At 39.8% G+C, this 14,398-nt stretch overlaps 1 protein-coding gene across 3 annotated transcripts in view; it reads left to right on the top strand.

Moving 5' to 3' along the window:
* Window positions 1-3: 3 nt before the first annotated feature.
* Window positions 4-14,398, top strand: part of FAM114A2 (family with sequence similarity 114 member A2) — a 41,014-nt gene continuing 26,619 nt past the window's right edge. For 2 of the 3 annotated variants that reach the window (XM_064278599.1, XM_064278594.1), the window contains exons 1-4: window positions 4-50; window positions 5,865-6,109; window positions 6,442-6,541; window positions 7,150-7,242. In XM_064278599.1, coding sequence (XP_064134669.1) covers window positions 5,879-6,109; window positions 6,442-6,541; window positions 7,150-7,242 — 424 coding nt within the window. In that variant the 5' untranslated portion in view covers window positions 4-50; window positions 5,865-5,878. Of the gene's footprint in view, window positions 51-5,864; window positions 6,110-6,441; window positions 6,542-7,149; window positions 7,243-9,538; window positions 11,703-14,398 lie in introns of those variants that run through there. The other variant, XM_064278607.1, reaches the window with a different exon arrangement.

The following is a 14,398-nucleotide window of genomic DNA, read 5'->3' as shown; positions in this document are numbered from 1 at the left end:
CGGAGTACTTCCGGGACAGTAGGAGAGGCGCGGCGGCTGTGGCTGCGACGGTGAGGATGGAGGCTTACTGGGTGCGGGGCTTCCTGGGAGAAGGGAGGAGAGGCGTGGTGGTCCCGGGCCGGCTCCGTCAGCCGAGGACACCGGGGGAGAGGCCGGAGGCGGCCTGGCAGTGGGCCTCGGGCGTCTCACATCTGGATGAGGAGGCTCTGAAAGCGCTTTGGTTATTGCCGCGCTACGTTTGTGTGAGGAATTTTCGTCATTGTCAGGGTCAGAAAACTTAGTTACTCGCGCATGTTTACGTCTGGTCTCTCTTTTGATTCTTGTTTTTGTAAGTGGGAAGAAGTGAGAGCGCGTATTTGCCGGCCTAGAGACCATGAGATAGTAAGATAACGATATTGCTGACAGTGGTAATATAAACAAACACCATCACAAACATGAGCAGGTTATATGCCAGTCAAATATCTCAGTTTTACGGACGAGGAAACATGCAAATGGGTAAACTAACTTTCCCGCAATCACTGCAGTACAGGGTTGTTAAGAAAGTCTAACTTCAGAGCCACTCTTAGCCACTAAGTTATGCCAGCTTCCATTTTGGTCACTGCAGCTGGAAGTGTGTGCATTTTTACTTTTTAAAAATATCACTCAGCCATTTAGTTTTACTTTTAATGTTCCAGTTGCCTGCATCTTTCTCCTCACTTATGAAAATGACACATGCTTACTAGAGGAAATCGGAAAGTTATAAAAAACATCAAATACAGGCATTTCCGTGTGTGTGTGTGTGTGTTTTGTCATTCCTCCTAGCTTATAAGTCCCTTGAGGACAAGGATGGTACAGCCATTCTAATAACGATGGTGATGGTAATGAGAACCTAAACAGCCGTCACCACAAAATATTCTATTCTGGCCTAGCTCAGCATCTGACACACCCTAGATGCTCATTAAATCTTTGTTGCACAGAGTACAGATAACCAATATTCAACGTTTTGGTGTGTGTCCTAGTATTTTATAAAATTATATGAATTATGTGTATATCATGTGTTGTATATCATAACCTGGAGAGAGCATAAGGAGAGTAAAAAGTTTTTTTTTTTTTTTTTTTAAATACCGTATTTATTCAACTCCACAAAACATTCATTGATCTTTGTGGGAGAACTGTGTAGTCTTTTCTGTTGATAGGCATTTGGAGTGAGAGTGGCAGAAATTGTGTCTTAAATTAGTTCTCTATTTCCAGAGCTTCGTACATAGTAAGTACTCAAAAAATGTTGGCACGCGAGTTAATAAATGAGTATTTCAGAGCTGGTTTATATGTCTATGGGTGGTTGTACCTGGATTGTTTTTCTCTATGTGCTTTAGGGATGTGTAATGTAAGTACCAGTATGTCATATACCCATATGGTCTAGGCCCCATGTTGTTTTCATTTCTAGCCTGTTGCCTCCCCACCATCCTTCTCCCTGCAATACTAACTTCTTGTTATCTGTCTGTATCCCATACTGTCACACTTAAGATCTTTGAGCCTTCCCATGTGCTCTTTCCACACTCTTGAATTCTCTCCACACTCTTGAATTCTCTCCTTGTCATCTTCATCTGTCAAAATCCTGTGTACCCTTAAAGGCAGATTGCTTAACAAACTCAGGTGCCCACAGATGCTAATTGTTGTTGGGTGCCTTAAAGTTGATTTTGACTCATAGTGACCCATGTTACAGAGTAGAACTGCCCCATAGGGTTTATTTGGCTGTAATCTTTATGGAAGCAGACTGCTTCATCTTTCTCCCAGGGAGCTGGTGGGTAGGTCGAAACCACCAAGCTTTTGGTTAGCAGCCCAGCACTTAACAATTTGTACCACCAGGGCTCCTCACAGAGACTAATCAGCTTACTAAAAGAGAGAAATGGATTTGGGTGCAGATTGTGGGGAAATGACGAGCGCTGCCCCTGTTAAAGGGCCTAGCAGCTATTTGGCACCAGCTAGGTTTGGTTTTGGTTTAGTTATTACCAGACAAGGAGCCCTGCTAGGGCACAGTGGTTAAGCGCTCGACTCCTAACTGAAAGGTTGGCGATTTGAACCCACCAGCTGCTTCGCTGGAAAATGACGTGGTAGTCTGCTCGCATAAACATTATAGCTTTGGAAATTCTATGGGGCAGTTCTGCTCTGCCCTATAAGGTTGCTAGGAGTTGGAATCAACTCGACAGCAACGGGTAGTTATTACCAGGAGTCTGTGGGCAGTGTGAAGAGTTAAGCACTGGGCTACTAACTGAAAGGTTGGTGGTTTGAATCCACCTGGCAGCACCTCAGAGGAAAATCCTTGTGATCTGCTTCTGAAAGATCACAGCCATTGAAAGCCCTATGGAGTACAATTCTACTCTGACGCATGTGGGGTTGCCATGTATCAAAATCGACTCCATGGCAACTGGTTTAGTTATTACCAAGTCAGCTATGGGCCTAGTGTTGCCAGGTCTTTATTTGTACATGAAATCTGATTTTTAAATGTTAGCAACTAATTTTTTAAAGACCTTTAAGTATAGTGTAAGCCAAATAAAAACACCTGTTGCCTAGATTCGGCATTCAGATTCCTAATTTGTGACCACTGCTCTAGGCTTATTTCATATACAGTAAAACCCGTGAAAGCCAGAAACTGTGTAAGGCAGAAACCTGTCAGAGAAGAAAAACTAAAATATTTTCCACTAATAGAGAGTGACAGGAAAATGGTAAGACTGCACCCTGTCAAAGGCAGAAAACTTGGGAGACCTGGAAAAACAAGGTAGCCTCTTTGAGTTCCGGCCCTCACAGGTTTCATTGTACTCTGTCTATGAATCTTATTCCCTGATTCTAACTGGCTCAGTGGTTGATGGGTCAGCTGCTAACCGAAAGGCTGGCGCTTTGAACACCCGGGTGTTCCGTGGAAGAAAGATGTGCAGTCTGCTTCTGTAAAGATTATAACCTAGGAAACTGTATGGGGCAGTTCTACTCTGTCCTATAGGGTCACTATGAATCAAAACCTACTTGATGGCAATGGATTTCATTCTGACTTCTCTTTCCTATATGTTGTTCCAGCAATTTATGCATACTTCAATTATAATGCCTCTTCCAGACTGCCTTAATTGTTAATATGTCTGTTTTCCAGTATGTTAGAAATACTTTGATGGCATGGATTAGGTCTAATTTCTGCTTAGATTTGTATAGTGCCTTGCACATAGTAGATATAGAGTTTGAAACATATGTGTGTGTTTATATATACCTAAGTCCTTGGTGTGTGTATGTGTGTGTGAATATGTGTGTATGTGTGAGATATATTTATTTCTCCTTTGGTAATAATTGGATTATCCTGGAAACCGGTGTCTGCTCTGTGCAGAAACACCAATAGTATTGTGACTTTAATGTATTAAAGAACTATACTTCTGGAAGGAATTGAATTGGTTACCCTTGCTCTTCAGAAGCTATTTGACTTAAATCTTATCTGATGCCTTAAATTTCCTAATCTTGTCTTTTTGAAAAATTGAAGTGAAAAACCAAACCAAACCAAACCTGTTGCCATCTAGTCGATTCTCACTCATAGTGACTTTACAGGACATAATAGAACTGCCCCATAGGGTTTCCAAGGCTGGTTAATCTTTACTGAAGCAACTCACCACATCTTTATTCTACAGAGTCACTCGTGAGTTTGAACCATTAACCTTTGGGTTAGCAGCTGAATGCTTAACCACTGCACTACCAGGGAGGAATGATTAATGATTAACAAGTTTTTTTTTTTTTTAGCTTTAATGTGGTTTTGGTGAACTTTTACAGTGCAAATTAATTTCTCATTCAAAAATTTATACACAAATTGTTTTGTGACATTGGTTGCAATCCCTGCAATATGTCAACACTGTCCTCCTTTCCACCCCTGGTTTCTCGTGTCTGTTCATCCAGTTTTCCTGTCCCTTTCTTTTTGCTTTTGGGCGGGTGTTGCCCATTTGGTCTCGTATACTTGACTGAATCAAGAGCATGTTCCTCACATGTATTATTGTTTGTTTTATATGCCTGTCTAATCTTTGGCTGAAAGGTGAACTTTGGGAGTGGCTTCATATCTGAGTTAGGGTGTCAGGGGGCCATAGTCTCGGAGGCCCCTCCGGTATCTTTCAGACTGGTAAGTCTGGTCTTTTTTTAGTGAATGTGTATCTTGTTCTACATTTTTCTCACACTCTGCCCCGGGCCCTCCATTGTGATGCCTGTGAGAGTGGTGGGGGTCAGGCTGGTGGACACTGTGGTTCATGGTGGACCATTAGGCCTTTGGGCTAATATTTTCCTTGTGTCTTTGGTTTTCTTCCTTCTCCTTTGCTCTGGATGGATGGGACCAATAGAGGAATCTTAGATGGCCACTCGCAAGCTCTTAAGACCCCAGATGCCACTCATCAAAGTAGGATGCAGAACATTTTCATTATGAACTCTGCTATGCCAATTAACCTAGATGTTCCCTGAGACCATGGTCCCCAGCCCTCAACCCCAGTAACTCGGTCCCTCAAAGTGTTTGAATGTGTCTAGGAAGCTTCTGTGGCTTTGCCTGGGTCAAGTGGTGCTGACTTCCCATATATTGTATATTGTCTTGATTAAAAAGACTCTTAAAGCAAAATTAATAAAAGAAAAAATTGATAAATTGGACCACATCAAAGTGAAAAGCTTTTGGTCTGTGGAAGACGTTGTGAAGAGCATGAAGCTACAGACTAGGAGAAAATATTTGCAAACCATGTATCTGACAAAGGACTTGTATCTAAAATATATAAAGAGCTCTTGAAACTCAACAGTAAAAAAACCAAACAACCCATTAAAAAATGAGTAAAAGAGATGATTGATACTTCTCTGAAGAGGATATATAGATGGCAAAGAAGCACATGAAAAAATGTTCAGCATCATGAACCATTAGAGAGATGTGAGTTAAAACCACAATGATATATCACTACATATGTATTATAATGGCTCAGATAAAAAATGTTAACATCAAATACTGGCCAGAATACAGAGAAACTTGATCATTCATGTGTTGCTGGTGGGAATGTAAAGGGTTACAGCCACTCTGGGAGAGTGCGAGTGTTGCAGTTCCTTACAAAACTATACATGTACTTACCATGTGACCCAGCAATTGCACTCTTAAGTGTTTATCCTAGAGAAATGGAAGCTTTGTTCACACAAAAACCTGTACATGAATGTTCCTAGCTGTTTTATTTGTAATAGCCTCCAACTGAAAACAGCTCAGATATCCGTCAATTGGTAAATAAACTATTATACATCCATACCATGGAATAGTACTCAGCAATGAAAAGGAAGGACATATTGATACATGCAACAACTTGGATAGATCTTGAGGGAGTTATACTGATTCAAAAAAGTCAATCTCAAAAGGTTATTTACTATATGGTTCTATTTATATAACATTTTTGAAGTGACAACATTACAGAGATAGAGAACAAATCAGTGGTTGCTGTGGGTTGAGGAAAAGGATGGGAGGTGGCTATGGCTCAGAGAGTAACATGAGACATCCTGTGATTGAACTGTATCTTGTCTGTGGTGATGGTCACATGAATCTATACATGTGACAAAATTGCATAGAACTAAATACGTACGTGCATATATCGCATTCACACACACAAACTTGAGTGTATGTAAAACTGGTGAAACCTGAGTAAGGTCGTTGGATTATATCATTGTCAATTTCTGGTTGTGGTATGGCATATAAGATACTACTATTGGGAAAACTATGTGAAGGGTATACGGCTTGTTTCTGTATTATTATATCTGCATGTGAATCTATGATAATCTCAAAAAAGTTTAAAAGCATGACTCATGACAAAAAAGCCTATACAAATACATTTTTTCTTTGGCATTTTTTTTACCAGGCGATGTTCTAATCATGTCGGATAAAGATGATAGTGAGACTCCAGTGACAACTGAAGTAACCCCCATTCTTGGGGATGGGAACTGTGAGCCAGCAAAGAATTCTAAGTCTTTTGACCAAAGCACTGAGCCAGGGAGTAAATCAGGACCTGTAGCTTCCACTCGGAAAAGACCAGAGGCCAGGTGTTCCAATGACCCTAAGGCTGCAGAAGTTCTCCCTGTACAGGCATCACAGGCTGCAGGCAAAGTAGAGTATCTATTAAAATATTGGGGTCAAAAAATGTTGGGGAATTTAGAATCAGTGCTAATTCAGTATTACATGTATTTCTTTCCCTTTATGATTATAAAACACAGTTTTCTCAGTTCTAATAGATGCCTTTATGAGTAGCTGCCTTTGCTACATGGTACTTAAATGCTGGTAACATATGTCTCTCAGTCAAGCAATACATTTCTTTAGCCAAATAATATTTGTTCACCCATACGTTTGACTAATAATTAGACACCATGTTTATACACTCTGATTCTCTACTAATTTTTCCATTTCCTTCCCCCCGCCGCCCGTCTATTGCTAAAAAATAGGAGCCTGTTTCCAAAGAGGTACCGCAGACTGGATGGGGCTACTGGGGCAGCTGGGGCAAGTCTTTACTGTCCTCAGCCTCAGCTACAGTAGCCACAGTAGGTAAGGTTGTTAGTCTTTTTATTAATTTTTGTGTGTATTTAGTTCCAGATCTGTGTTAAAAATGATTTTGTTATTAATTCCTCTTCCTTCCTTGCTTACTCAAAGGCTTTGTAGTTTGAGGATGCATTAGCAATGGTGGGCTGGTTTATACTGTCACTAGAGTTTGTAGCATTTCCTCATTAAAAAGCTGAAGTCTAGGAATTGTTAATGTAAAACTATGGTGATGACAAAACATGACTCAGTTTTATTGTTTTTTTATAAGGTGACAGTTTGACAGCCTAAGGGTTAGTTACATATGGTTCAAAATAACACTTCTTGTCGTTATAATGGGGAAACCCTGGTGGTGTAGTGGTTAAGAGCCACAGCTGCTAACCAAAAAAAGATCAGGAGTTTGAATCCACCAGGTACTCCTTGGACACCCTATGGGGCAGTTCTGCTCTGTTCTATAGGGTCTCTATGAGTTGGAATCAACTTGATGGCAATGGGTTTGGTTTGGTTTTTTGTTGTTACAATGATTTTAAAAATCTGCAGGTTTGATTTTTTATTAGTTTAGGCGACTAATAGCAAATAATATTCAGATATAAAAATGTTGCCATTTTTCTCATTAGGACAAGGTATTTCAAATGTCATTGAGAAGGCAGAGACTTCCTTAGGAATCCCAAGTCCCAGTGAAATTTCAACTCAAGTTCAGTACGCATCAGGTGAGTATATGGAAATATTAAGACCTAGAATTATGTATCAAAATGGAACATTTGAGCTCATTTTTCACTATATATTTATTGAGTGTCTGTGATATTCAGGGCATCATCAGGGGATTGTGGTGATAAAGAAGATTAGGAATCCTTACTGCCAGTTAGAGGACTGTGTCCTTCAACCATTCATGTTTTTGTGCTTTACTTTCCTCATCTATGAAATGGGATGACATTTTATATCTGTTTTAAACATTAAATAAATAAGGCCATGTGCCTGGCACGATTGAGTAAAAACCTAATAAGAGTTAGTTGAATTTGAAACTATTGGGGCACAAGAAAATATTTTAATGTATTGGTTTTGGGGGTGTATTTTTTTGTGTTTGGATTTTTATTAAGGTGACGTTCATTTCTGGAAGTCTACCTTGATCAAACAGGAACCTACTCTAACTTAAACCATAAAGGGCAAGATTAGAATCAGGGATCAAGAGGGCCTGACATCAGAAAATAAAATGCTTCTCAGGGCCTGGGTTTACTTTTTCCATCTCTCAGGGGCCTTGTCCCCTACTCGTGCCCCTCTCTCTGTTCATCTGTATCATTTTTCTGAGCAGGCTGACTTTCCCGCTCTTTTTTCCCCAACTCTAGCTTTATATTGAGTCCTGGTATGAGTGCCCATAAGAGACTAACTAACAAAGCAAAACAAACAACCATTGCTGTTGAGTCAATTCTGACTCATAGCGACCCTATAGGACAGAGTAGAACTACCCCATGGGGTTTCCAAGGAGTGGCTGGTGGATTCAAACACTTGACCTTTTGGTTTGCAACCATGGTTCTTAACCACTGTGCCACCAGGGCTCCAAGAGACTAACTAGCACCAGTTAGTTCCACTTTTAAATTCCCAGGACAGATCAGCCAAGCTGATCTCCTCCTCTCCCTGGGAGTTTTGAAGTGGAAATAACTGGCGCTAGTTAATGTTTGACGAGCTCTTATACCTAGACTTGGGTCAGAGTCCCTGGATATAGCAAATGGTTGACATGCTTGGCTGTTAACCAAAAGGTTGGTGGTTTGAGTACACCCAGAGATGCCTGGGAGAAAGTCACGGTGAGCTATTTCTGAAAAATCAGCCATTGAAAACCCAATAGAACACAATTTACTCTGATACACATAGGGCTGCCTTGAGTTGAAATTGACTCAGTGGCAACTTTTTGTTTTAAAACTTAGGTCATGTTCCACTCCTGAGCCAGGGAATAAAGTCATATTAGGCAAACATGGCTGCATCTGTGTGAGTTGGGACACCATTATTATTGATGCCTGCATCAATTAGTCTACATCGGTTACAAGTAATAGAATATGCCACCATTTATCTGTCAGTTTATCGTACTGTGGTGGCTTGCATGTTTGCTGTGATGCTAGAAGCTATGTGTCATGGATCGAATTATGTCCCCCCCAAAAATGTATCAACTTGATTAAGCCATGATTATGGACATATAACCTACTAGACAGAGAGAGAATAAATTTCTCTTTGTTAAAGCCATCCACTTGTGGTATTTCTGTTCTGGCTGCACTAGATGACTGAGACACTATGCCACTGGTATTTCAAATACCAGCAGGATCACTTATGGTGGACAGGTTTCAGGGGAGCTTCCAGAATAAGACAGAATAGGAAGAAGAACCTGACAATCTACTTCTGAAAAAATTGACCAGTAAAAACCTTATGGATAACAGTGGAACATTGTCTGATATAGTACTGGAAGTTGAGCCTCTTAGGTTAGAAGGCACTCAAAGTACCATTAGGAAAGAGCTGCCTCTTCAAATTAGAGTTGACCTTAATGATGTGAATGGAGTAAGCTTTCGGGATCTTCATTTGCTGATGTGGTACCACTCGAAAAGAAACAGCTACAAACATCCATTAGTAATCAAAACATGAAAAGTACAAAGTATGAATCTAGGAAAATTGGAAGTTGTCAAAAATGAAATGGAGTGCTTGTAGATCGATCCTAGGCATTAGTGAGCTGAAATGGACTGGTATTGACCATTTTGAATCAGACAGTCATATGGTCTACTATGTTGGGAATAACAAATTGGAGAGGAATGGTGTCATAGTCATTGTCAAAAAGAACATTTCAAGATCTACCCTGGAGTACAGTGCTGTCAGTGACAGGATAATGTGCATACACCTAGAAGGAAGACCAGTTAATATGACTGCTATTCAAATTTAATCACCAACTACCGATGCCAAAGACTAAGAAATTGAAGATTTTTTTCTTTTTTTACCAACTTCTGCAGTGTGAAATTGATCAGATATACAATCAAGATGCATTCATAATTACTGGTGATTGGATTGCAAAAGTTGGAAATAAAGAAGAAGGATCAGTAGTTGGAAAATATGGCCTTGGTGATAGAAATGACCCTGGCGATTACATGATAGAATTTTGCAAGACCAATGATTTATTCTTTGAAAATACCTTTTCTCAACAACATAAATGGTGACCATACACATGGATCTTGCCAGATAGCATACACACGAATCAAATTGACTATGTCTGTGGAAAGAGATGATGGAGAAACTCAGTATCATCTGTTAGAACAAGGCCAGGGGCCAATAGTGAAACAGACCATCAATTGCTCATATGCAAGCTCAAGTCGAAGCTGAAGAAAAGTAAATCAGGTCCACGAGAGCCAAAGTACGACCTTGAGCATATCCTACCTTAATTTAGAGACCATTTCAAGAAGAGATTTGACACCAGGAACACTAATGACAGAAGACCAGGTGAGTTGTGGGAAGACCTCAAGGATATCATACATGAAGAAAGCAAAAGGTCATTAAAAAGATCAGAAAGAAAAGACCAAAACAGATGTCAGAAGTGACTGTGAAACTTGCTTTTGAACGTAGAGTAGCTAAAGTGATGGAAGAATGATGAAGTAAAACAGCTGAGCAGAAGATTTCAAAGGGTAACTTGAGAAGACAAAGTAAAGTGTTACAATGAAGTGTGCAAAGAGCTGGAGTTAGAAAACCAAAAAGGAAGAACACACACGGTATTTCTCAAGCTGAAAGGACTGAAGAAAAAATTTAAACCTCGAGTTGCAATATTAAAGGATTGTATGGGCAACAAGTTAAACAGTGCAGAATGCTTCAAAAGAAGATGGAAGGAATACACAGAGTCACTGTACCAAAAAGAATTGGTCAGTGTTCAGGTATTTCAGGAAGTAGCATATGATTAAGAACTGATGGTACTGGAGGAAAAAAATTCAAGCTGCTCTGAAGGCATTGGCAAAAAACAAGGCTCCAGGAGTTGATGGAATACCAATTGAGACGTTTCATCGAATGGATGCAATTCTGGAAGCACCCACTTGTTTATGCCACGAAATTTGGAAGACAGCTACCTGGCCAAGTGACTGGAAGAGATCCATATTTGTCTCCATTCCATAGAAAGGTGATCCAGCGGAATGTGGAAATTATTGAACAATATCATTAATATCACATGCAAATGAAGTTTTGCTGAAGATCATTCAAAAATGGTTGCAGCAGTACATGGACAGGGAACTGCCAAAAATTCAAGTTGGATTCAGATGAGGGCATGGAATGAGGGGTATCGTTGCTGATATCAGATGGATCTTGGCTGAAAGCAGGGAATACCAGACAGATGTTTACCTGTGTTTTATTGACTATGATAAGGCATTCAGCTGCATGGATCATAAAATTATGGATGACATTGCAAAGGATGGGAATTCAGAACACTTAATTGTGCTAATGTGGAACCTATACATTGACCGAGAGGTAGTCATTCAAACAGAACAAGGTGATACTGCATGGTTTAAAATCTGGAAAGATGTGTGTCAGGTTTGTATCTTTTCACTATACTTATTCAATCTGTATGCTGAACAGATAATCCAAGAAGCTGGATTATATGAAGAAGAACACAGCATCAGGATTGGAGGAAGACTCATTAACAACCTGCGATATGCAGATGACAGAACCTTGCTTGGTGCAAGTGAAGAGCACTTGAAGCACTTACTGATGAAAATTAAAGACTACAGCCTTCAGTATGAATTACACCTCAACATAAAGAAAACAAAAGTCCTCACAGCTGGACCAATAAGCAACATCATGATAAATGGAGAAAAGATTGAAGTTGTTAAGGATTTCATTTTACTTGGATCCACAGTCGATGCCCATGGAAGCAGCAGTCAAGAAATCAAATGACGTATCTGCTGCAAACAACCTCTTTAAAGTGTTAAAAAGCAAAGACGTCACCTTGAGGATGAAGGTGTGCCTGACCCAAGCCATGATATTTTCAGTCACTTAATGTGCATGTGAAAGCTGGACAATGAAGAAGGAAGACTGAAGAAGAATTGATGCATTTGACTTATGTAGCTGGTGAAGAATATTGACTATACCATGGACTGCCAGAAGAATGAACAAATGTGTTGTGGAGGAAGCACAGCTAGAATGCTGCTTAGAAGCGAGGATGGTGAGACTTTGTTTCACGTACTTTGGGCGTGGTATTAGGAGGGACCAGTCCTTGGAGAGGGACATCATGCTTGGCCTCAACGAGATGACTTGACACAGTGGCTGTCACGATGGGCCCAAACATAGCAATGATTGCGAGGATGGTGCAGACTAGGCAGTGTTTTGTTCTGTGGTACGTAGGGTCACTATGAGTCAGAACTACGTGATACCTAACAACAGCAGCAGTAACTAAGAGAGAGTTGATTGGTTACAAATAATAGAACATGTGACTATGAAAAAGTTGATTTTTCTTACGTAACAAGAGCTCCGGAGATAGGTTGCTCTAGAGTTAGCTTAGTGTCTCATTGGTATTAGCATTCTTGGCTGGCTTCTGTACAATTTAGTTTGCTATCTCTTCATAGTTGCCAGATAACTGCCTCAGTTCCACTGTAGTATTTTAATACACTTGTGCTCAAAGTCAAGAAGTATGTCACTGGGAAGTGTCATTTCTTCTCATGCATCTCCCTTTAAATAGAGGAAATTTTTCCCCAGCAGTTCTTAGCATATTTGTCTTCAGATTCAATAACTAGAACAGGATCTAATGTTTATGCTATAGAAGTAAGAGATGCTGGGAGAGTGAGTTTTAGCATTATCAGCAATCTCTATATTGGAGATGGACTCAGTAGGCAGGAAGAAGAAGATTAGAAGGGCCTCGAATAGGTAAATAGCAGTGTCTTCCACAATACCTAAAAGACATACGCCATACAGAGCCATGCTTTAAGAAAGGCATTGAAAAAGTGGAGTGAATCCTGAAGAGTGACCTAGATACCAGCGAAATATCTAGAATTAATTTCTTACGAGAGAAATTTGAAGGTACCGTAAATGTTAAATCGGGAAATCTGGGGAAGGGAGATTGGGGGAATATGCCAGTTCTCTTCACATATCTGAAGACTGGCATAGGGGGGAGAGCTTAGGTTTATTCTTTGTGACTGATGAGGAGAGAACTAGTACCACTTAGTGGAAATTACAAGGACTTAGGTTTTAGTTCAATAAAGAGTTTAACAGTGAGAACCTTCCAAAATTAGAATGGAGTGCCTTATGATAATAAGCCCCCTCTCCAAAATCTCCTCAAGTTCCTGAGGGAAGGTGGAACAGAACTTGAGGTAAGCAGAGGCCTCCAGGGAAATCATTCTATTATCTTTCAGGAATGGGGCAGGAGGTAGAGTGATTCAAAGATGGCGTCTGAATATACTTTTTAATGACAGAGAAGATCAGTAATAGAGGGACTAAGAAGAAATAGCCTGGGTCAAGATTCAGACTGGTATTACACAGAAGGATTTGTTGAGGGTTTACCTTTCAAGTGCCTATCTTTTTGCTTTTATGCTGTGAGTCCCACAGTCCTTTGCAGTTTATAAAACTGAGGGAAAATGCTACGTGAGTACATTAGTAGGTTGAAGAGTAAAGCATGTTTAATGCTTGTGCTTGCATCAAATGCTCATTTCCTTCTTAAAGTAGTTATATATTGTCTCTGGCTTCAGAAATCAAAGGTAGTGTATTTTCTAAATGAAATCTTAACAGGTTAATTCCAACAAAAATTTATTGAGTGCCTACCCAGTGCCAGGCACTGTTTTAAGTGCTGGGAAGATAGCAGTGAACACAATCAAAAAGGTCTTTATCTCAACAATAAAGTGAAATGAAGAAAATAAGGTGAGAGAATAGAGTACCTACCATGGCAAAGCACAGTGCCTGGTGATATGAGAACTTTGAAATGAGTTAGACACAGAACCAACCCTCAGGGTATTTTGGATCTAGTGGGTAAAACCCTTCAGGAAAGAACTATCCAGAGCACAAAACCAGTTGCCCTTGAATTGATTCCAACTCGTTGTGACCCTGTGGGTTTTCAGTGGCTGATTTTTGGGAATATATCACCAGGCCTTTCTTCTCAGGCTCCCCTGGGTGGACTTGAACACCAGTCTTTCAGCTGCTAGCTTTTTGCTAAACTATTTGCACCACCTATGGACTAACCAGAGCACAAATCAGGTCAAACTAAATGTTGTAGTGGAGGTTCAAGCAAAGGGCTGTGGGAACTCCAAGCAGTTGTCTTTGTGAAGAAAAATGTTTAAGTTGAGTCTTGAAAACGGGTATGGTTTTGATAGATGGAGAAGCTAGGGTGCAGGGATTTTGAGGTAAGGAAACAGCATGAATAAAAAACGTAGAAGGGCATAAGGATGTTGGCAAAGAGTGAGGCTCAGGATTTGTGCAGGCACAGAGAGACAGAGAGAGAGAGCTAAGCCTGGAAAGTGGATTCCATGTCTGATTTTTTTTGTTTTTAAAATGAAAATAGCATTTTTTTTCAGATTTGGAAAATAATAATGCTTATTGTAGAAAAAAATTGACAAAAAGTAAAAGCCTATAAATAAGTAAATGAAAAATCTTCTGATTCTACCCAGAAATAACGTTTTGGTATTTTTTGTTTTTATATATTATTCCAGATATTTTTGTGGATGCACACACACACAACTGGAATCATACTTCGCATGTTTTTTGTAACATAACTTTTTTTTAATGACTTCAGACAATTCCATTTATATAGATATATTTTAAATGTATTTAAATACATTTTTTACCATTAAGAACACCACTGCATTTGACATTCTTACACATATGTCCTTGTGTCATTCTTTAGTAGAAAATATTGAACATGGAATTGCTGAGTTA

This window comes from Loxodonta africana, chromosome 2 (genome assembly GCF_030014295.1).
Source record: "Loxodonta africana isolate mLoxAfr1 chromosome 2, mLoxAfr1.hap2, whole genome shotgun sequence".
NCBI lineage: Eukaryota > Metazoa > Chordata > Mammalia > Proboscidea > Elephantidae > Loxodonta > Loxodonta africana.
The sequence above is the reverse complement of the archived record's forward strand: the minus strand, read 5'-3'. Positions and strand labels throughout refer to the sequence as shown.